Source organism: Poecilia mexicana, unplaced genomic scaffold, assembly GCF_051168715.1.
Source record: "Poecilia mexicana isolate PSO_F unplaced genomic scaffold, ASM5116871v1 scaffold_3, whole genome shotgun sequence".
NCBI lineage: Eukaryota > Metazoa > Chordata > Actinopteri > Cyprinodontiformes > Poeciliidae > Poecilia > Poecilia mexicana.
Genome location: NW_028263372.1, coordinates 25103053 through 25125680, shown reverse-complemented (window position 1 = coordinate 25125680; position 22628 = coordinate 25103053). Strand labels below are relative to the sequence as shown.

General features: G+C 39.9%; 1 protein-coding gene across 3 annotated transcripts in view; it reads right to left on the bottom strand.

Moving 5' to 3' along the window:
* cenpf (centromere protein F) overlaps positions 1-22462 on the bottom strand; it is a 28545-nt gene extending 6083 nt beyond the window's left edge. The window contains exons 1-32 of one of the 3 annotated variants that reach the window (XM_088004359.1): positions 22376-22462; positions 19533-19704; positions 19326-19451; positions 19072-19142; positions 18849-18985; positions 18682-18773; positions 17714-17981; positions 17419-17621; positions 17221-17346; positions 16290-16418; positions 16082-16204; positions 15867-16002; positions 15662-15791; positions 14628-14907; positions 14350-14556; positions 12274-12482; positions 11396-11525; positions 10743-11021; positions 9651-10238; positions 9171-9302; positions 7327-8147; positions 6125-6339; positions 5931-6054; positions 5743-5845; positions 5575-5656; positions 5133-5344; positions 4947-5055; positions 2889-3094; positions 1550-1768; positions 1252-1395; positions 300-489; positions 116-213 (exon numbers count right to left, since the gene is read on the bottom strand). In XM_088004359.1, the coding sequence (XP_087860485.1) occupies positions 116-213; positions 300-489; positions 1252-1395; positions 1550-1768; positions 2889-3094; positions 4947-5055; positions 5133-5344; positions 5575-5656; positions 5743-5845; positions 5931-6054; positions 6125-6339; positions 7327-8147; positions 9171-9302; positions 9651-10238; positions 10743-11021; positions 11396-11525; positions 12274-12482; positions 14350-14556; positions 14628-14907; positions 15662-15791; positions 15867-16002; positions 16082-16204; positions 16290-16418; positions 17221-17346; positions 17419-17621; positions 17714-17981; positions 18682-18773; positions 18849-18985; positions 19072-19142; positions 19326-19451; positions 19533-19694 (6051 nt within the window). In that variant the 5' untranslated portion in view covers positions 19695-19704; positions 22376-22462. The remainder of the gene's footprint in view (positions 1-115; positions 214-299; positions 490-1251; positions 1396-1549; positions 1769-2888; positions 3095-4946; positions 5056-5132; positions 5345-5574; positions 5657-5742; positions 5846-5930; positions 6055-6124; positions 6340-7326; positions 8148-9170; positions 9303-9650; positions 10239-10742; positions 11022-11395; positions 11526-12273; positions 12483-14349; positions 14557-14627; positions 14908-15661; positions 15792-15866; positions 16003-16081; positions 16205-16289; positions 16419-17220; positions 17347-17418; positions 17622-17713; positions 17982-18681; positions 18774-18848; positions 18986-19071; positions 19143-19325; positions 19452-19532; positions 19705-22375) is intronic. The other 2 variants (XM_088004362.1, XM_088004361.1) reach the window with 2 other exon arrangements.
* Between the last annotated feature and the right edge of the window lie 166 nt (positions 22463-22628).

The following is a 22628-nucleotide window of genomic DNA, read 5'->3' as shown; positions in this document are numbered from 1 at the left end:
TACGTCACATAAATTCCAGTGAAGTTTGTGTTTATTTCAGGAAAAATGTAAACAAATGAATAAATATTCAACATAAACATCTTTCAAGGCTCTACATATTAGCCGTTATATCCACCTGCAACACGGCCTCCTCTAGATTTTGCTCAAATTCGTCTTTCTCTCGCTCCAGCGCATCGATGCGATCCTGCAGCGAGTCGGACTTCCTCTGAGCAGCTGCAGACACACAAAGACGCGTTTAGACCAAAAACTCGCAAATAAAAACAGCAGCTGGTCGTTCTTTGTGAACACATAGTCGGTACCTTTGAGCAGCTCTCCCATGTTCTTCTTCTTCCTCTCGTCTGACTCGATGCGGACCTGGAGCTTCTCGATGCCTGTCCTCATCTGCCGGACTTCCTCCTGAGTGGAGTTCAGCCGAGACGCGATTTCTCCTTTCTCCAGCAGCGACGACTCCAGAGACTGGGACAGGCGACGCACTTCTCCCTCTAAAGCCTAAACAGCAAACAAACCAGGAAGTTTGGACACTTTCCCCACAGTGAAGTTCAAGCAATTTTAAGGTAAGTTTTTAAACTTTTCCAGCACATTTTGGAGATAAAAACTATTCAAATAAATGTAAAAAATACAGTTTCAATTCACTATTATGTGATATTATTAATTACTGTTATTAATGTCTTAATAGATTCAACAGAAGGGAAAAGGTAAATTAAAATGTGCCAAAATTTTATGTTTTGAAATGTCTCACGCCTTATACACCGGACTGAACAAAACACTCACAAAAAAAATCCAAAATTTCAATTTAACATATAAAATATAAGCTAACATTTACTTTAATTACACATATCAGTAAGTCATTGAGTCATTAACAATAATAAATAATCATCACATTGAAACATCCCAACAAATTGTGTTGCTCAAATTAAATGCTGAAGAAAGTTAGAAGAAAACCTTTTTTTTTCATTATTCAAATAGAAATAATTTTGGTAATTTTAATTGACCTAAAACAAGATAAGTTTAGTCTGATTTAACTCCAGACAGTGAGAAAATTTGTCTTTTTATTAGATATGTGAAAATATCTGATTTCAAATATAAATGTTACTTTACATTGAACTTTATTATAAAACTGTGCATTTTGAATATCAGGCATTTCAATGATTTTATACAAAAATCAAAGACTTTCTGCACCTTGGAAACACCTGCAGAGGCGTGGATGTCAGATTTTCTCCCCACTGACTGAAAGGTTTGCTCTGAACTCACCTGGATTTTTCCGGCCATGGACTCGGTGTTTTGGTTGGTAGACGTGTGATCTTCTTCCATCTCGTGGAGGTGGCTCAGCAGCCCCTCCTTCTCCCTGTTATGTTTAGAAATGGCCTCTTCCAGAACCACAACCTGCTGCAAAAACTTGACAAAAAAGAGACAGAAATCAGATATTACAACTATAAATACAAACAGTTCATTAAGTTTTTACAATTAAACAAACATCTCTATTTAATTGTGGTTTTAACATGGATCTTTAGATAAATTTACCCCAAGGATCCTAAAATGTGTTCATTACCTGCTCCCTCTCTGCCTTCACTCTCTCCATGCCGCTTTGCAGACTTTCGTACTCCTTCCTTCCGACCCGGATGTCTTCCTCCAGGATGGAGATTAAATTTCTGGTCTCCAGGTTTGTCTTCTCCAAACCGTGAACTTTGTCCCTCCAATGACCTAAAGACTGACTCAACTCATCTCGGTCTTCAGAGCACGACACGAGTTCGGCTCTCAGCTGGGTCGTCTGGAGAAAAACAAACACTGGCAAAGATTAACTGCTGGAAACCTGATCGGGACGCTCACAATTCAAGAAGGGCTGAAACGATTAATCGGACTAAACGTGATTACTCGATTGGTGAAATCATCGCCAACTAATTTAGTAATTGATTAATCGTTAACTGGAGAATACAGACTTAAAGAAAACAGGCTGGTCAGAGCAGTAATTGAGCCGAAGCTGTAAAAATACATACATTTTGCATTTAAGATAAAAAAAATAATAAAACTCTTCTTTTGTAAATATGATCTACCCAGATCTCCTCAAGTGGCATTTTTAGCTTCACCTGGTTCATATTCTGTAAAAAAAAAACAAACAAAAAAAAAAAAACACACACCTAATTTTAAACACCTTTTGCTTTCCAATAACAAGGATAATAACCTCCAGGTTACCCCCACCCTGTATTGATGTTAAGTCAAGCAGAAGTGGCCGAGCTTTTTTAGCTGCAGATGCTTCATTTGCTACAAATTATCAAAATACACTAAAGGAATGTTATGTTGTTGCATTTCAGGCAGTAAAATGTTTATTTTCTTATTTAAGAATTATTTGCTTATTTGTATCTTTTAGTGTAATTCTAATATTGTATAAAAAAAGACATTACAATTCTGCAGAATCTGATCATTTTTGTCCTGTTAACGGATTGGCAGAATAATTGATTACTAAAATAATTTGCAGCTCTACATTGAGACATGCTTAAGAAGCTGATACCATCCAACCTGCACTGCTAATAATTAGCAACACAAGGCTCCATCATCAGTGATGTTCCTTAAGTCAATTAGTGTTTCCAGCTGAGAAATGGATGAAAATATTAAATAGATGGATGAGAGCCTGGAGAAGGATGGTGAATAAATGGACAACTAGAAGAATTATGTAAATGATCACAGGAAGTGGATGGATGATGTGATGTTGGACAAAGAGAAAACATAAACGATGGACTAATGGATGACAAAATTAGAGGAAATCTGGAGACAAGAACATTTTTCATTAGATTTTTCTCTGTGGTCGTCCAAACCTGGAAGGACCTAAACACCAGACTATTGAAACATCTGTTGATGCAGACAGGTAAATTTATTTAAATCAGGGCGCTGACCTCCGAAAGGAGAGCTTCTATCTGCTGTATCCGTCCTGAATAAGTCTTCCTCTGGGTCTCCAGCTCCTCCGTAAGCCTGCAGCTTTCTGCCTGCATGCTCTCCAGTTCAGACTCCATTCCCAGGATGTGCTGCTCCAGGTTTGCCTTTTCAGAGCGGACCCTCTTCAACTCGCTCTCCTGCTGAAGGAACTTCTCATCCCATCCGCCTGCAGAACCAGAACAAACTCTCCTCAATGCCTGGAACGCATCGTCAAACCTGCTTCCTTGAACAGGACAGGCCTACAAAACATTTTAATCACATTTTTTACATATAATCATTGTTAGATAATGAAATTATAGTCTGGTCAATTATTTTCAGAATGAGCTGTTTTAGGGCCTCTGACACTTTAAATCCAAATACGTTACTGCTGGCCACGCCCAAACCTCAACGTTTACACTGTTTACTGGAGGTGTGCCGATCGATCGGCCACCGATCATAATGGGCCGATTTCCGTGAAAAGTGTATGATCGGTGATCGCCGATCACGGTCTCTTGTTGCCGATCACACAAACCGATCACCTGCATCTCATTTATCATCCTGCCTGTGCAGCTGGTCTCCTCTTTCCTTCACTGCGCAAACGCGCAACAACAAATCCTAAGCGATGTGGAACTATAACGCACTGAGTGAATGGGGAGGTTTGCTTGTTGCGGCGGAAAATTGAAGGACGTCAAAATGCATCAACACAACGAAGCTAATACGACATAAAAACAAAGCCATACTTGACGGAGTTTGGCTACATCGAGGCTCACTGCAGTAAAAAAGACATACGGAGGATCAGATAGCAGGTAAAGCAGCGCACAGCTACAAACACCCGGATTAGCATGACGGTCAGAAAGCTAAACAAATAACCCGCAAAATGATTTAAGTCTTCGAGCTGCGATGTAAGACGCTGGTTCTGCTCTCCTGTTGAACCGCTGCTACTACAGGTAGTAATATTTGACAGACGGAGCTTCGCTTCTGCTCCACCTGGTAGTGACTCTCACACCGAACCTCTGCTTAAAGCGGCAGCATCTAACTTAAAAAATACATTTTACATACGTATTAAAACTTCCGCTGTCCTAACATGAGACAGATAATCTCTGAAAAAATAATCGATCTCCTCCCTGATCTGCATAATTACTCCGCTCAGTCAGAAACAGCCAATCAGAGCTAGCAGTAATCAGCTAGCCGCCATGCTAACAGGAAGTTTTCATTCAGTAACTCTGGATTGTTTATTGTATGGAACCTGTTTTTGCCTTTGAATGTTAAGTTTTATACTTGAATTTTTTTGGCAATGTTGAGATGTTTTATTTTGGCTCTTTGCATTATTTAGCCTCTTCAGAGCCTTCATATGTTTTCAGTCTGTTAAAGATAGTATTATCAATAGCAGTACAATTTGCACAATGCCTGTTTTGTTTTTTTCTTGGCAAGTTATTAAAAACAAGTTTTTGTCTAAATTAAGGTGAATTCATGGTTCCTTTTTCCACATAATGTAACCGGTAGTGCTTATGATTAAAAAAATTATAATTATGTGATCGGCATCGATGATCGGCCCTCATGGGTGATCGGAATCGGCAGGAAAAAACCTGATCGGCACATCTCTACTGTTTACGTGAAAATGGCTGCAAACAGACACATAATTATACAACCATAGATCTTTGAAAAGCAGAAATGGAGCCTCCTGCTCAGCCAACAGGAATTCAGCAAATGGTTTCTAGATAGTAAAGTCGACACCAAAACTCTTGTCTTTTCCAGCAGCCATTGTTCAGAGCACACAGCGGTAAAATCAGCTGACCAAACATGCTGGAGCTCAGCTTGGGTTGCTAGGTAACAGGACTGGACTTGGTTGGTGTTGCTAGGTAATGGCTCAGAGCCTGTCTAATGTGACTTTTTGCAAGGTTTTTAAAACGGCTCATTTTCCAGACACCAACAACCACTAACTTACTGCCGACAAAAAACAGCTGGGTGTGAACCTATTATTGCATAATAGGTTCCCTTTAAATATTTTTTAAAGATTGCTAGAAAGTCAAAACAAAAACCTTTGGCCATCTCGAGTCCTTCCCACATCTCCATGGCGTCAGTGAGTTGACATCTAGACGTTTCCAGTTGCAGACTAAGCGAGTCCCTCTCCTCCAGCAGCTGCGTCACCTGAACAGCAGACATGATCTTCACCTCCATCCCTAAAGTCACAATCCAATTCAAATTAAATCATTTCTTCCTCCTACCTGATCAGAAAGACTCTTCTTCTCCTCCAAAGCGGAGCTCAGCTGCTCCTCTGCAGCCTGAACTTTCTCCTCCAGCTTCTGAGCTTGGACTTCCAGCTCTGCTCTCAGCTGCAGCTCAGAGGTCAGCAGGTCAAACTCTGACCGCAGCGTCTTCGGTTCTCCCTGCTGCTTCATTTCTGCATCAACGTCTTTCACCGGCCAAGACTCGTCTCCTGATGGACACATGGATGTAAGTAAGACCTCAAGTTCATTTAGAATGACATCAGACAGTTTAACATTGTTTTTCAAGTCTTTGACTAGGCCATTCTAACCCAGTTATCATAGTCCATATCAGAGAATTTTGATTTGAATTAATTTTACTTTTAAATGTAAAGGACATTTCTATTCTATTCTTCTGGTGAACATTTAAAAGAAAACAACATTCTGACCTCTAATCACTCACCTCTTATCTCATGTGGGGAGGAAGATGCATCATAGTTCTCAATTTCAAGATCTGCACTGCTGCTGCAGTTCTCTTCAGAAACCTATAAAAAACATAAAATTTAAACCTGAAGACTCAGAGCTATGAAAAGGATTTTTAAGTAACATTTCTTATGCATTTAGTTTCTACCTGCTGGGGAAGTTGGATTTCCTGAGCATCATGTTTATGAGCCTCCTCCTCGTTGATCATCTCCTGATCAGCGCCGTCCTCCCCATCGATCAGCTCTGCCTCTCTGTCGGGGAAAACAGACGTTTCTCTTGTAAATACAGGGAAAAAAAACATTTGATGTACAGTGATGCATGCTAGAAACTCTGTACCTCGCAGCCTGATCTGGGATCTTCTCAGACGCCTCTTCCTGTTCGTTCAGTGGATCCGACTCTGCGCTGGTACAGACGCTCACTTCGAGTTCTGGGTTTGGTTCGGTCGGTTCAGCTGCCTCTGCTGGACGAACCGCAGCAGGTGGTTGGGAATAAATACTTCAACACTTCACGTTTAAATCAACCACACTCACCTCCATCCTCAGCGTCTTTGGGTTCCAGGTGGGGGATGTTTTCATCTGGATTCTGGTGTTTCTGTGGTTCTGTGAGCTGCTGAATGATGCGCTGCTGCTGGTCCACTTGCTGCAGCAGCAGGTCGCACTGCTGCTGCAGCACAGCCAGCTCCATCTGGAGGACGGACAGCTTCTGGTGCAGTGCAGCCTGCTCCACCTCAAACTGCTGGTTCCTGCTGTCACAAAAACAATTTCCTAGATAAACAGGTTTTATATATATATATATATATATATATATATATATATATATATATATATATATATATATAATCTGTTCTTTTCAAAGCTATTAAACCAACCAAAGGTAAGAACTCTGATGTTTTTGTGCATCAATGCAGAAATGTGAAAAGTTCTTGTTGGAATAAAAACTATAATCTCTATAAAAACAAGAAAAGAGAAATACATATGGCCTAAGTATTTTAAGCAAAACAAAATAAAAACTAAATTTGTAAAAATAGGTATTGGCAGGTCAATATACCAAACTCAATTTCTGATTGTAATAAATTTTTTTCAGTATTTTCACTTACAAATGTCAGAATATGCAGTGCTGGAAAAAATTAAGAGACCATTTAAAATGATCAGTTTCTCTGACTTTACTCCTTCTAGGAATATGTTTGAGTAAAATGAACATTGTTCTTTTATTCTATGAACTACTGACAACATGCTAATAAATTTAGTTTTTATTAGCAGAAAATGAGAAGATGCAGAGCTTTCAGACCTCAAATAATGCAAAGAAAACAAGTTTGTATTCATTTAGAAACAACAATATTAATATTTAACTCAGGAAGAGTTAAAAAAAAATCAGTATTTGGAGGAATAACCAGGAGGTTTTCAATGCAGTGCTCTCCATCTTAATTTTTTCCAGAGCCGTATTTCCAAAAACGAGCTTTTACTTCAATCATCTCTTCTGTGAGTTGACCTGAATTCAAACGCCAAACAAATACAAGCTGTAAAACACGCTTGTCAACAAGATGGCGGCCCTGGGCAAAGTGATATTACTTGAGCAAAGGAGCACAAAAAAAGAAAAAAGAAAATCCAGATTTTCTTGAAATCAAATCTTTAAAACTGAAGTTTGATTTAATCGATAAAATCTGTGCATCGCCCAGCCGCAGTCAGACCTGATTGGTGCGTCTCTAAGTCATGGAAACATGAAACGGACGTACCGCTCTCTGCTCTCCGTGTGGCTGGTCTCGTCCCTCGTGTCGAGCTGCTCCTGCAGCCTCTCTGCGCTGGTTTGCAGCTGCTGCTTCTCTGCAGTCAGACGGTTCATCTCCGACTGCAGCTTGGCGTTTTCCTCAGAGATTTCACTAAACTTTGACTCCAGCTGGAGTTTCTCCTCCTCCACCTGCTGCACTTTGCAGACCAGCTCCCTGTTCTCAGAGGTTAAAGCAGAAAGCCTCTCCTGCAGCTCAACTTTTTCCTCGCTGACTGAACTCAGAGCGACGTCCAGCTGGGCTTTCTCCTCCGAGACCCGACGGAGCGCGGACTCCGTCTGTTGCGTTTCTGCAGCCATCTGGTCGATCGTTGCCTCCGCTTCCTGCTTCTGCTCAGATAACTCTCCAACATCAGCATGGAGCTGCTGAATCTCCTTCAACAGGTCGCTCATTCTCTCCTCCAGCTCCTCCTTCCCCGCTTTTACCCGAGTGATTTCAGTTTCAGCTCGTTTCTGCTCATCCATCAGCAGCGTTAAGGAAGCCTGGAGGTCGTTTTTCTCCTCGTTTAGCTGATCCAGACTGCTCTCTTTCTCCTGAATGATCCGCCTCAGCTCCGTCTCTGCCTTTGAGTTTTCCTCAGTGATCTGACTCAGTTTGGCCTCCAAGGCCGAGACGCTCTCCTCTAGCTGCTGCCGTCTGACGGCGTCCTCCTCCAGACGGGTTATCTCGCAGCTCCGCTCCAGCAGCTCCTCCTTCGCCGTCACGTATTTTGTCTCCAGCAGAGAGTTTTGGGACTGGACCTCGTCCAAACGGGTTTCCAAGACAGAAACCTGAGTGTAGACATGGGAGAGCATTAGTTAAACATACTGTTACATCTCAATAAATCAGGACTGACGGTTAACCGGATAAAAATTAGCCCCATTCTGTAGATTTTTCATTTAAGCCTTTTGTTATAAAATATTAGAAATACATTAGAAGATACAAATATATCTTCTAAATTAAATTTATTTTTTGAATAAGAAAGCAAACATTTTATTGCCTAAAATGCAACAACATAGCATTCTTTTAGCGTGCGGCTGACCATTTGTAGCACAAGATGCATCTGCAGCTTAAAAATACTTCAAACACCAACATTTGATTGATTGATTTTTTGGATTAAATATGAGAATTTGAACCAGGTGACGTTAAAAGTTGAGTTCTGGATGAAACATATTTACACACAAATAAAAAAAAGTTTTTTGTTTTTCATCTTAAGTGCAAAATGCAGACAGTTTTTAATACAGCTTTTTCTTAATTACTGCTCTGACAATGTGGTTATTTCAACAAATGACCCTTTTGGAGTTTGTCCATGCCACTTAACGGCTAATCAAGTCCAAATTAGATGACGATTATTTCAATAATCAATTGATTATGATTAATCAATCTGTTTCAACCCTAAATGATTAATATGGTTATGGAAAAGTTGATTTACTTCAGTAATTCTAAAATAAGCTTTAAGAATATATTTTAAGCATGTTTTCTGATTATTACACTTCTATGCCTCACAGCTGTTGAAATCTCAAAATACAATTTAACATAAAATTCAAATATTAAACAACAAAGTAAAGGGGCACAAATGTTACAGCCAACAGAATCACAGAGGTGACTGCTGACTTGATAAATGCTACAGAAGTTGGTAGAACTGGTAGAAAAGGGTCAAACTAAGAAAAAGGAGTTTGAGGCGCAGAGCCAATTAAAGAGTTTGAGGGCGTTTCATACGGTGTGGGCCGCAGCTGAAGTCAGTCCTTCCAGAACCTGGACTACTCACCTCTAGAAAACTTCTGAAGAGTAATAAAAACAAAACGTGAGCCAACCTGGGCTTTGCTGTCCTCCAGCATGGCCTCCAGTGACGCTATGGTTCCCTTCAGCTCCTCCACCTGACTGTCCACTGAGGTCATGGCCGACTCGTTGTCCTCCAGGTCCATCTGCAGCATCTCCAGCTGCACCTTTATTCAATAGATACATGCTTTGAAAGTAATGTTTACATTCACATTTACTAGTACTGTAAACCATTAATCTTTGATTAACCATTAATCAATCAGTCTTACGGAAGGAGTTCAACCCTCTTGACATAAGAGAAAATGGCCACTTATCAATTAATCCGTAAGATCAACTTTAGATTAACTCATTGATCGATCACTTACACACTTTTCATAATTTATTGGAACAAGAAAAGAGACAAGACACATTACCGCACATCACATTACACAATACTATTTTAAAAAGTAAACATAATAAAGAACCAGGGCTTGTTTCTTTAAGCCATTCTGGATACGAAGACCTTAATAACTGACCTTGATTTTGTTCATGGCCACCGTCTTCTCCTTCAGGAGCTCGGAGGCTTTGGCCTGCTCTGCCTCTGCTTTGTCCAGCTTCTCTTTCAGACTCTTTATCGTGTTGTCTCTTTCTTCCAGGCCGCGGGACGCTGCAGACAGAGTCGCCTTCATGGTTTGGATCTCCTCCCGTCTGGAGCTGGATTCTGCTTTGGCTGCAGCTGCTGACTGCTTAATGGCTTCCAGCTGCTCTTTGAGGCTCCTCTCCTTATTGGCCAAGTCCCCAACCTCTGAGCTGTGGCTCTCAGACTCTTTCCTCAGCTTCTCGGTGAGATTATTGATCTGATCCTCCAAAGCTGTGATAAGTTTCACTTTCTCAGACCAGGTGGCCTCCAGACCAGCTTTTATTTCATTTGCAGAGCTGAGGCACTTTTCTGAAGCTTCAAGAGATTTGTTAAGGTGAGCAAGGGACTGGTTGACCACGTCCAGTTTGTTTTTCAGGACAGGAACCTCCTCTGCTGCTTCCTGGTTTGCAGCAACCTGCTTTTCCAGACATAAGATCTGTTCCTGGAGAGCGTTTATCCTTTCAGTGTGACTGAACTGCAAGATCTGAACAAAGATGTATGATTTAGTCTCAACACCAAGACAAAAAACTAATTTTTACTCTGTATATGGTAACAAATTGTGCTTGACGATAAATTGTCCCAGAATCATTGTGATAAACGATAATATTGTTGTGAAACCATTTTCAAATATAACGGTAGCAGCACAATAAGACATTCTCATGTTCATCCAATAAGCTTTAAATTCTGATGAACATTTAACACTGAAATTTTAAATATTCAAATTAATTAAGCAAAACAACAAATAAAATGGATACTGAAGTCTATAAATAAAATTATCCTTAAAAAAGGGATTAGTTGAAACCAAAGCACTAGATTGGAGACTTCTGTCATCCAGCTTTTGTTGGATAAATCATATAAATAGAAATTATTGAGTTTGCTTTAATTTATTATGAGATTAAATGATTTTTTTGCGTAATCAGGCAGACTGTAATCTTAAAAACAAACCCACAAACCAGAAAGAAAGGATTATGCAGGATTTTCTTTTTACCTCTGCTTCTTTCTTCATCTCTTGAAGTCGATTTTCCAGCTCAGCCTTTTGATTTTCCACAGAGAGGATCTGAGCTTCAGCCGCTCTGAGCTGCTGCTCCGTCTCCTCGGTCCGGCTCCGCTGGACCTTCAGCTCCTCCTCCAAACGTTTCAGCTCCTCTGATTTCTCCTCGCACGTCTTCGTCAGCTCCTCCTCCCTATCGGACATCGTCTTAATTTGTTTCTGCAGCTCGGCTCCCAGCTGCTCCTGGACCTTCAGGATCTGCTCCATGGAAGTGATCTGAAACGGGGTGGGACAAAAAACTGGTTAAAAAGTTACTTTTATGGGTTTTAGGTGATAGACCAGGACAAAACGATGGATAAATATGTACAGGAATGAGTTTATTTTATTTGACAATAACACCAGTTCATGAGTTCTAACAAATACATTAAAAATTGTGTTTGAAATGAGATAAAATAAAGAAATTAATATATTTTAAGACACTATGTGGACTACAAGAATAATATTTTGTAACTTTACAAATCTAACAACGTTGGACTGAAAAATAAAAGCATATTTAGAATTAATAAAGCAATATGCTTGTAATTTCTGCTTAGAAATATCTGGTGAGATGAATGTTTTTTTTCACAGAGTATAAGCTCTAAATAAAATACTTTGTGTCTGGAGAGCAGCAGCTCCTGCTGGACCTCCTCCGCCTGCAGCTTGACGCGCTCCGTCTCCTCAGCCTGCGCCGAAACGCTCTCCTCACACTGCTTCAGCAGGACGGCCTTCTGCATCACGAAGCTGGAAAACGAAACAAACCAAATGCATCTGCATGACGGATCAGCTCCAACGAGGGCTGCAGATAATAATTGCCATAGCAACTGATAATTATATTGATTGTTCTGACAAAAAAATCCTGCAGATTTTTAATTTAACCACTTAAGCCTTTTTTATACAGTGTTAAGGATTCATGAAAAGGTGAAAATAAACAGATCATTTCTTTTTTTTTGGAAAATGAACATTTTCTTGCCTAAAATGCAACAACGTAGCATTCCTTTAGTGAACACTTACATATGCAGCCAAAAACTAAACTAAACAAAAAAAACTTCTAACTTGTGAAAATCTCAGTCATTTCTGCTTGATTTAACATCAATATTTTGTAGGGATTAATTAAGAAAAAGGTGATCAATAAATAAAATATTTTTTTGTAAATTAGAAGCAGTTAGCAGTTTTGAGTTGAGCATATTTTATTTACAAGGTTTGTTTTTAAATCTTAAATGTATTGATTTGGCTTCATTTCTGCTCTGTGTGTTTTGAGTTTTTATGCTCCAGTTAATTGATTGGTCACTAAATTAGTTGACGAGTGCATTAATAATCGATTCATTTCAGTAAATGCCTCAGTGAGGACAGATAATTTATTCCTCAGCATATTTAACCTCCACCTCATTATAGAAACTGCAGAGATTTATCTGTTAATCAGAATTCAAACTCATTGAGTTTCAAACGTATAAAAACTAGACGTTAAGTTTCCAGAGAGTCCGTGTCTGACCTGTCGCTCTGCGCCTCCTGCTGTGCGGCGGACTGAGCCAGGCTGTCCTTCAGCTGGCTGACCTCAGCCAGGCCCAGCTCCAGCAGCTGGTCCTTGGAGTGCAGCAGGTCGCAGGCGGCCTGGTGCTCCTCCTGCAGCTCAGAGATCGTCTTCTCAGCCAGCTCGGCTCGAGACGTCTCCCTCTGCAGTCGGGACTCCAGCTCTTTCACCTGTTTAAAGAAACGAGGAAAACGTTTCCCGTCACTTCAACGCAACGAGCTTAAAGGAAAGTCACATCCGGTTCTCGGACCCAAAAGGTTCCTGCTGCTAAACTCTCCTCTTGCTTACAAGGTTTGTAAACTTTCCACACGGTAAAATTCAAACACTCTTCAGTCTTTTTTTTTGTTTTTACTTTTCGAGCATCAACGTTAGGCCTGTCAGGATAACAAATTTTTCTGGACGATAAATTGTCCCAGAAATTATTGCGATAAACGATAATATTGTTATTTTGAGACCATTTTCAAGTATTATACTGGTAAAAATACAAAAACATGTAGGGCTGTTGTAAATGAATATTTTAGTAATCGAGTAATCTATCGATTATTCTTACGATTAATCGAGTAATCGGATAAAAAAAATTCTAAAATGAAATATTGGTAAATCTGGCATAATACCGGTGTTACTATCAGATATCAATATCAGTCCAATTTTTCATATTTGAGCATCCCTAACAGTTGCTTTTTTGTAGTTTAGAAAACTAACCTGTAACAATAATAGCTCACTTTCTAAGTTAACCAGAAGAAAAGTTATAGAAAAATCTGAAATTATATTCAATTTAATAACAAAGAGGCAGGCTCACAAATATGCTTATAAAAATGTCTACAATCCAGCTTTTAGTTTATGTATTCATCTTCAGTGAGTTTAATAGATTAATTAAACTCACCTTGCCACCTAACCTGTCACGCTTTGGGTTTGAAAATACGGGAAATGCCGCCTGGAGTGGGAGGAGAGGGCGAATGAACGAACATGGGGTGGAGGGGAGGAAATAGACCAGCGGACTGACGAACCGTTAGACCGGGGGACGAACACGGGGGGAAGCAATACGGGATATTTACGACACCTTCACTGGTCACACTCAGAAACTCATCTACCAGCCATGTACGATGCGCTCCGCCACCCGTTTCTTCAGACCGGGATATGAAATTTATTGTGCGGTTCGTCGGTAAAGCTACATTTACACGGTAAGCATCAGCTACTCAGCCGCCCGCCCTGTTCAGGCTATCCGCTCACCTCAGCGCTCTTCCCGCCGTTCGCTTTCAACCAGCAGCCCCGGAGGAGAAATGCTGCCGTACTCCAGGCATCCCCCCAGTCATTTTAAGGATGCTTATTGGTTCCCCAAAAACGATAAAAAGTCGGGCATTATCATCAATCAATAAAATCCCCACGGGCCAATCTTGAAGATTGGACTTTATGCCGCTGAGACTTAGCTTTTGTCAACAACTCGGAGGCGGAAGTGAGAGCTCAGCGCAACGCAAATGAAGTCCCGGCCGGAACACGGTGCGCTAACTAATAAAACATAAATTAACGAAGCTTCGAGGCAGGTAAATTTTCCTCGAGGAATTTTAGTAATCGAGGTACTCGAATCATTCGAGGAATCGTTTCAGCCCTAAAAACATGTTCTCAAAGATAAATGAACTTTAACACTGGAAGTGGAAGACATTTTAAATATCCAAAACGAAACAAACAAAAATGACAGAAAAAATAATTTAAAAAAATGAATGATGAAGTAACTGACCTAAAATAAGAAAAGTTTAATTTGATTTCACTTCAGACAGCGATTAAAATATATATGTTTTTTTTATTAGGTGTGCAAAAATATCTGGTTTCAATTCCAAATAATGTTTTCCAAATTTGGGCTTTTAATTAAATGCTAGATTGTGTATTATTACAAAACTTTGCACAGAAATGAAGCAATTTCCGATCCTTGAAAACGTCTCAGGGTTGATGAAGCATTTTTAGCTCGCGTCTGAACCCTGTCACTCCTAGAGGAGGACAGATTGAAGGTTTTTTCAGGAGGAACCAGAGTCTTGGCCTCACCTGACCCTGGAGCTGCGCCAGCTGCTTCTCGGCGTTCTCCAGCTCTTTGCCGTGTTTCTGTTCCGCTTCAGAGACGTGGAGCTGAAGCTGCTGGTACTGATGCTGCTTCTCCTCCAGCTCCGTGCTCCTCATGAGGAGTTCTCCCTTCAGGGCGTCGATGTGGGCGGACAGACTGGCTTTGTCTGCCTCCATGGATGAGATCTGGTCCTGCAGCATAAAACACACACACGTTTAATTTCTTCCTGAACAGCAGCAGGTTGCATATTGGTGAAACTCACCTGGAGTTTGTTGTTGGCCTCGTGCATCAGGCTCGCTTTGTCCTCCAAAGTGATGATCTTGTCGGTGAGCTCCTGCTGCACGGCCTCGGTTTGGTTGATCAAGTTCTCCTTGTTTTTCTTCCACTCCAGCAGAGCCTGGTGCTCCAGTTTCACAGCCTGGCACTCGTCCTGACTCTGACGGAGGTTTGATTTCAGCGATTCGGTCTCCTTCTCTACCACCGTCAGAGTGTTGCTCAGCTTCTCACTCTCCTGCTTCTGCTTTTGAAGCTCAGTCTGAGATCTGCAAAGCAACAAATCTGTTATGATGAACTGAATGTCGATGAAAAACTGAAACATGATGAGCAAAACGCTTGATTACAGTCAAAATATAATTTATAGTGATAGACTATCAACTGTAGAGTATAAAAAAACTAGTCCATCAGTTTCCAAAGCAGACAAGTAATTTTTAAAAATGATTTTTATTATTTCTGTTTTGTCTTTGTTCTGAATGTATCCGTCTTAGTTCTTTTTGTTTTTAGTGTTTATTTTATTTCTGCTGCCATTTGTTCTTATGTTATTAGCCAAAAATGAGACTGAATTATTTATTTCAATATTTAATGTTCAAAAATTGAAAAAAAAAAAAGGCTTAAGTGGATAAATGAAAAATCTGGAAAATACGGCAGTTTTTTTTATTTACGTCAGAATTACTAAAATAATCGGTAGTTGCAGCCCAATATTTTGATCCAACAAAACTGAAGAAGCTACAGGATCATATTTGTCGGGACAGCGTTAATATCGAAGAGGAAGATGGCAGAAATGTTGATCTAAACAAAAAACATCATCATCTAATAGGAGCCTCATTTTGTCTTATTTTCTCCACCTGGCCGCCATTTTCCTGGACGCTGACTCAGAACTGCCCTCTAGTGTTCGCTTCGCCAAACAACACAGCCAAATTAGCACAACGCTCACTTCATTTACATTTCTCAATTTCTGACATAGAAAACCATAATGTATCATAAGCAGAAAGGAAACGTTACGACTTCTAAGATGTTTACTTGTCACTCTGGGCCTCTGCGTCAGAAAGCGTCTTCTTCATCTGCTCCAGCTCTCTTGCTGCCGCCTGAGTCTGTTGCTCAAGTTTGGACTGGAGTCTCTTCAGCTCCTCGGCCTGTCCTTCAGATTTCGCTGAAGTACAAGAAACAAAGCCGGTGAGAAGACATGAGTAGGACACATTAACAATCGTTCCTGCTGCTTCAGTACCTTTCAGATCCTCCAGCTGCCCCTGGGTCCGTTTCAGCGACTGCTCCGAGATCCTCTTCTCCTCCTCCAGCTGAGTCAGCAACCTGCTGCTGCGGTCCAGCTGGATGGTCGCACCGCTCTTCTCTTTCTGCAGCTCCTGAAGGGAAGAGGACATTTTGAAAACAGGTAACTCATCTTGCCAGAACAGAAAGTTTTATACAGGAGTTTGTGTGTACCTCCATCTTTTTGCGGAGGTCTTGCTCTTTGGTCTGCGTCGCCTGCAGGCCTTGTTCGGACCGCAGCAGCTTCTGCTTCTGCTCCTCTATTTCTCTCTCCATCTGATTCTTCTGCAAGCGCAGCTAAAGTTTCCACAAAAACATAGTGAAACAGTAGAAGTTGGATCGTTTTTGCGTCGCTCAATAAAACGCCGACGTGAGACGCTACCTTCTCCATGTCCGCTTGAAGGACATTGTGGTCTTTTTTGGCCTGTTGGACCTCCTGCGTCAGCTTGGTTCTGGTCTGGTTGAGCTGCTGATCCAAAACCTGATGGGAACTCTGAAGCTGAGCCAACTCCTACCAACCCAAAACCAAAATATAATCTGAATAATAAGTCAGAATTTAATGTTCTTCCCAGAGTTTATGCACTTTTCCCACAGTAACATTCAGGAACCTTTCAAGGATTTTCAAGGTGAGTTTTCAAACTTTTCCAGCACCAAACTTTGGAGATTAAAAATAACACAAATGAAATAAAAAACACAGTTTCACTCTTATATATTTTATTACTATTAATAATATAGTATCCTACATTCTACCTAAAATGTAACATTTTATGTTTTGAAATATCTCAAACTCTTATAAATCTGACTAATCCGAGAACAAAACACTAATTTAACGAAAAAAATACACAAATTTCAATAATGTTAGCGTTTAAAATATAAGATCAATAGGAATAATAAATTTTTAATATTGAAACAATGCAGTTCAATTGAATTAAAATTAAATCTTTAAACAAAATATAGAGTTACAAAAAAATCTCAGATTTTCTTGCCAAGTTTTTTGTGATTTAGCAAAAATCTCTAATTGTGGTAATTATAACTGACCTAAACAAGAACAATTTAGTCTGATTTAACTTCAAACTGTGAGAAAAAAATGTGTCTGTCTTTTATTAGGTGCATGAAAACATCTGGGTTTAACTGTAAATATTGTTTTCCATATTTAGGCTTTTAATCAAACGCTAGATTGAATTTTATTACAAAACTGAGCAGCTTGAATATCAACCACTTTCAAGGATTTTATGCAGAAATCAAGAACTGATTGAAACTCAAGCATTTACCCTGCATCTTAAAAACAACAAGACAACGTTGCGTTATTTTACCTTCTGGCTGTTTCTCTCTTGGTCTTTGAGTTTCTGCTCCAGAGCTCGCCTGCAGCTCTCAGCGTTGTGCCTCTGGCAGCTCATCTCCTCAGAGACCTGCTTCAGCTTCTGCTCCGCCAGGGAACACTAACAACAGAGATCGTTTAGCTCTTCTATTCCAGGAGATGACGTCACCAAACAGAAACGGACCCCTGGTACCTTTGCCTGCAGCTGCTGGTGGCGGTCTGCAGCCTGGCTCAGCTCGTGGCCGGCCTTGGCCAGCTCTCTGTCCCGCTCCGCCAGCTCTTTGCGGGTTTGGTTCAAGTGAGTTTGAAGTTCCTGCAACTTTGACGCTTGGTTACGAATTTCCTTTTCCTGAGCGGCCAGATTCCTCTCCAGCTCTGACACACGTCCACGCAGCTCTGATCGTGAAAAAAAAAAAAAAAAGGTTTACAGGGAATATCTCACTCACCACATCAGAAACTAATTAACTATGAAATCCATGAAAGTCCACCTTGGTTGAGGCTCTTCAGCTGCTCCGTCTGTTGGGACGATCCACCGGGACTCTGGACGGTTCTGGACGAACTCATCCGCTGGCTGGGTTTGATCGGCGTTTCCTCCTGGGTGGCCCACAGAGAAGCACCGCGCCTCTTTAGCGGCGTCTCCATCACATCCTGGCCCCGCAGGCTGTGGACCTGATCCTGCTGTTGCCATGGGAATATAGATGACCCAGATTGGCGGGCGGCGATGTCCTTGTGGCTGACGGATGACTGATTCAGCAACTGAAGGAGGACGGACACGATGAAGGTGACCTGTTGTGGCTCCTTAAATAGATCTACATGTTCGTTACATTTTTTACACAAACATTAGATCTTAGTTTTGGTCAGTTCTGTCCATTTGGATCTCCTTTCAGAATAAGCCGTTTTAGGGAGACTTGTCACTTTAAATCCCAGTAAGCTGCTGCTGGCCACAATCCCAGCTCAACATTTACACATGAATATGGCTGCAAACAGATGCACAATTATACAACTATACATCTTTGAAAAGCAGAAGTGGAGCCTCCTGCACAACCAACATGAATGTAGTAAGTGATTTCTGGCTGGTAAGTATTTGACAAAACACTTCTCTTTTCCAGCAGCCATTGTACAGCGAATACAGCAGTAAAACCAACTGACCAAACATGCTGGAGTCCTACTTGAGTTGCTAGGTGATGGGCTGGACTCTGCGATAGTTGCTAAGAAACAACACAGTGCCCGTAGAATGTGACTTAATAATCAGGAGGATTTTAAAATGGCTCATTTTCTAAACACCAAAAAACATTAACATATAGCTAAAAATGACTTTTTAAGTGTCGGGGTTGTTTTTAGAAGGAGTTAAGTCCCAAATGGAAATACAAAAAAATGCAAAATGTGAATTTTGCTTAACAGGTCCACATTAAAACTACAATTAAAGAAATCAGACATCATGAAAAGTAAAACTCACCTTGACCTGCAACATTTTGAGCTCACTTTCCAACTTTCTTCTTTCTTCCACTTCATGGTTGTACTTTTCCTGAAGTTCCTCCAGTTTGCCGTCTACAAAGACACACGAGTGAGACCTGCAAACATGACCGCTCAGACGAAACACAAAGCCCCTGCAAACCAGGATACCTTGCTGTCTGTGTGCAGCGACAGGCGCTGGCGTAGCAAAAGTCTTCTGTGGAGTGCTGAACGTCTGCAGGTCGGAGGAAGAGGTGGACAGCGAGGAAGATCCAGCAGGCTGAGTGCGATCGAGCTCAGTTTTGTACCTGAAGGAAAATAGACACGTTAGCAAAAACAAAAAAAAAAACAATAATGGTCCTAATGAGATAACAGGAACCAAAAACAAACCCACTTCTTGAGTTCTTGCTCCAGACGATCGATGGTCTTTTTGCAGGAGTTAAGTTGACCCTCCAGGTAGCTCACCTGAGTCCAGGGGGACAAACCAGTTAGAACCACACATTTTTACCATTTTCAACCACAAACGTCAATGTATTTTATTAAGATTTTACATGTTAAACACAAACTATGACTTATTTTTCGTAACAATAAATACAGTACAACCTCTCAGCAGAGCCTACATTCCCTTGGTTTTTGTGAGAAACGGACCTGCTGCTCTTTGACTCCGAGGTCATGAACAACCTTCTGACGAGTTTTCTCCAAAGCGTCACATGACTCAATCATCGACTGGTTTTCTCTTTTCAAAGCTGAGATCTCGGTGCGTTCGCTGTCCACCTGAAGAGCCGAGTGTTCAAGTTACTCACACAAACGTGTCAACGCCACAAACCCGCCCGGCTGTTGCGAGTGAAAACTGACCTTCTGCTTCTGTTTCTGCAGGGCAGCTTCCAGAGAGTCCAGCTGAAACTGCTTCTGTGTCCGTTCCTTCTTCAGCTTGTCCAGTTGGGCCTCCATCTCCTGGATCTTCTGCAGGGCTTTCCCTGGAAGTCCATCCTTCCACTCCTCCACCGCCCAGCTCATGGTCTAAAACCTCAACCAGAGACACAATCATTTATCACACGTAAGAGACGGAACAAAGCAGCTGGATGAACCAACGAAACTGGCTTTGGTTTTATCTTTAAATTCTGATTTAACCCACCAGAACACAATTTCAACGTTCTAGAAAACTATTTGTTAATTTCATCTCCAAGTGAAGTCAGTTCCACCTCAAACTGCCATCATTCAAGACCAAAAACCAAAGAGGTCACAGCCCTCTGGGTCTTAACTCACCAGTTCTCCCAGCTAAAGGGAAACGGACCCAAAACAAGACAACAAAAAACTACAAATTATAAATCATTTCTTTTTAGGCTTGTTTTCTGCTTTAGTTGACTGTAATACACAGACTTCTAATTTATGCTACTGTTTGATACATATTTATAGGCTTTGTGCCATTTTCTTGTATTGGATATAATGTGTTTTAATTTGCCTTTTCAGAACATCAGTGCTCAATGAACAAAATTAAATTAGTGTTTGAATTTATGCTGTCATGGCTAACACCATTTAATCGCATAATAAATTAAAATGAGCTCAGTCATTTTCATTCTGATTAATATTTACTAAAGGGCAATTTTGTTTACAGAGACATAATCCATTTTATATATGATTTTGGTTTTATTTTCATCTCATTTATTATATTTGGTTGTTGTGTTTTATTTTGGATATTTAAAATGTTTCATTTAAGTGCTCTCTACAAAATTAAAGGGAAAGTTTGTGTTATTATGCCATTATTTATACATTACATGAAAATAGTCACAAAACAAAATCGTTTATCGCAACAAATACTGGGACGATTTACCGTCCAGAAAAATGCGTCATTGTGACAAAGATATGAGTTACAAAGGTTTAGAGGCATATCATAGATCCAACCTGATCTACCTGGAGAATCTCTTATCAATTTTTATATAAAACATTTGGGAAATATTGTTACATCATATCAGGTTTTAAAGTTTAAAAATCCCATGTGGCTCTCTTGTCAAAATAACCAAGAGTTCCTTTAAATAACTTAGAATATTTAAAATTTTCTGTATTGCACATCATGAAAACATTAATGTGTATTTTAGTAGAGCTGAACATTAAAAACAACCAACTGAGCTAATTTGACAAAGTTCTTAAGATCCTCATTATTCAAATAATGAAAAGTATTTCAAACAGGATTTTTGGCAAATTAAGGAAAACATGCAGCTGCGACGCCTCTGCTAAAAATTGCGATGATGATGATGGTGGTGATCGTACAGCGCCTTCATCTCTGTGAACTTTACATCTGAGCCACTAAAAAATGTCCGTCAGGCGTGATCATTAAGGTTAGACTCAATCCAACTGCCAAATATATTATTGATACGCACAACCTGAATGAAAAACATTTAAAAAGAAACTAGTCTTACCAATAGGGCCACAGCTAACAATTACTTTAGTAATAAATTATTCTACTGAATTTTCAGACAATTCAGAGAACAAATTGGCACATTCTGAAGATTTTTCATTTAACCACCTGAGCCTTTTAGACACTGAACGAGATTAAGAAAAACAAATAATTCAATTCAATTTTATTGCCTAAAATGCAATAACACAGCTTTCCTATAATGAATTTCCACCAAGTTAAGCTAAAACTGACAGTTTTGAGGAAAACATATTAACAAAAAATTGTGTTTTTAGTCTAAAATATTAGATTTTGTACAGTTTTGGACTAATTACTGCTCCGAATAATTTTATTTATTTTTTTTCCAGCTCATTGTCTTTTTTGAGTCTGTAGACTCCTGTTAACCATTAATCAATTAGTAAATTAGTTGACGATAATTTTACAAATCTATTCATCACCATTAAGTCTCAGCCATACTTATCAAATATGACATCCAAGTAATCATTTGTCACAATGCACACATTGGCTTTGCTTCTTTAAATGTTTGGTTCCTTGGTAGATCTCTAATAAATAAACAACTTTTCCCTTTGGGTTCACTGCAAACAGAGACCTCAGATAGTGTGATATCCAGCTACTGAAAAAAAACATTTTTCTTTGAAAATATATTTGAATACTGCAATATTTATAAGCAAAAAATGAGTCTGAGTTTGTATGGTTTAATAACTTATTTTAAATCAAATGTTTTTGTTTTGCTCGTATCACAGCATGCAGAATTTGTGGAAAAGCTTATTAATTAAAACTGATTATATTTGAATAAAACAACAATAGAAGAGGGTATAAAAATTATCTTTTTGTTTAAATTATATGCTCGCAACCTATAGATATGTAATGTGTAATCAGTACGTCTGTTTGTACAGCAATGAGGTCGGTAATAAGCTAGCAGAATTAGCACCATTAATCGATGTCAGTGCAAAAATAAATAAATGAAAAATAGAAAGATGAATAAAAAATATTTTTGAAGGATTCTGGGCCAACAAGCACACATCTGAAACATGCGTGAAAACACCGCTAGACGTAAAGAAAAGCATTAAAAACGTTCAGCTACAGTTTCCATTGTAGTTTATCGTTAGGTTGATCGTGTTGAATTGTTTCAACGAAAATATAAAACCTAACTTAAACTTAGATCTTGACCGATCCACAGCTTGAAGATTAGCAGCTCTATTAAATACCGACTCATATTGTCAAAATAACTTCAGAGATGATTTTAACATATGAAGATATAAAGCATAAGCTTGCCTACACTTACTTTGGGCGCGACGCTTCTTGCTCGACTTTAGAAAATTCAAACTGTAGTAGAGGAAGCGTTCGTTCCCTTAGCTACACGTCTATTGGTACAATCAAACTGACGCCACGACTTATACCGCACCTGATTGGCTTACTTGTTACTGTTTCCACAGTGCCCCCTTGTGGTGTCACCATGTCAATACACACCACAGACAGAAACGTCCCATCTGTATTAACAGAAATAAAGCAGCTTGGTATCATCTTGACCCAGTCAA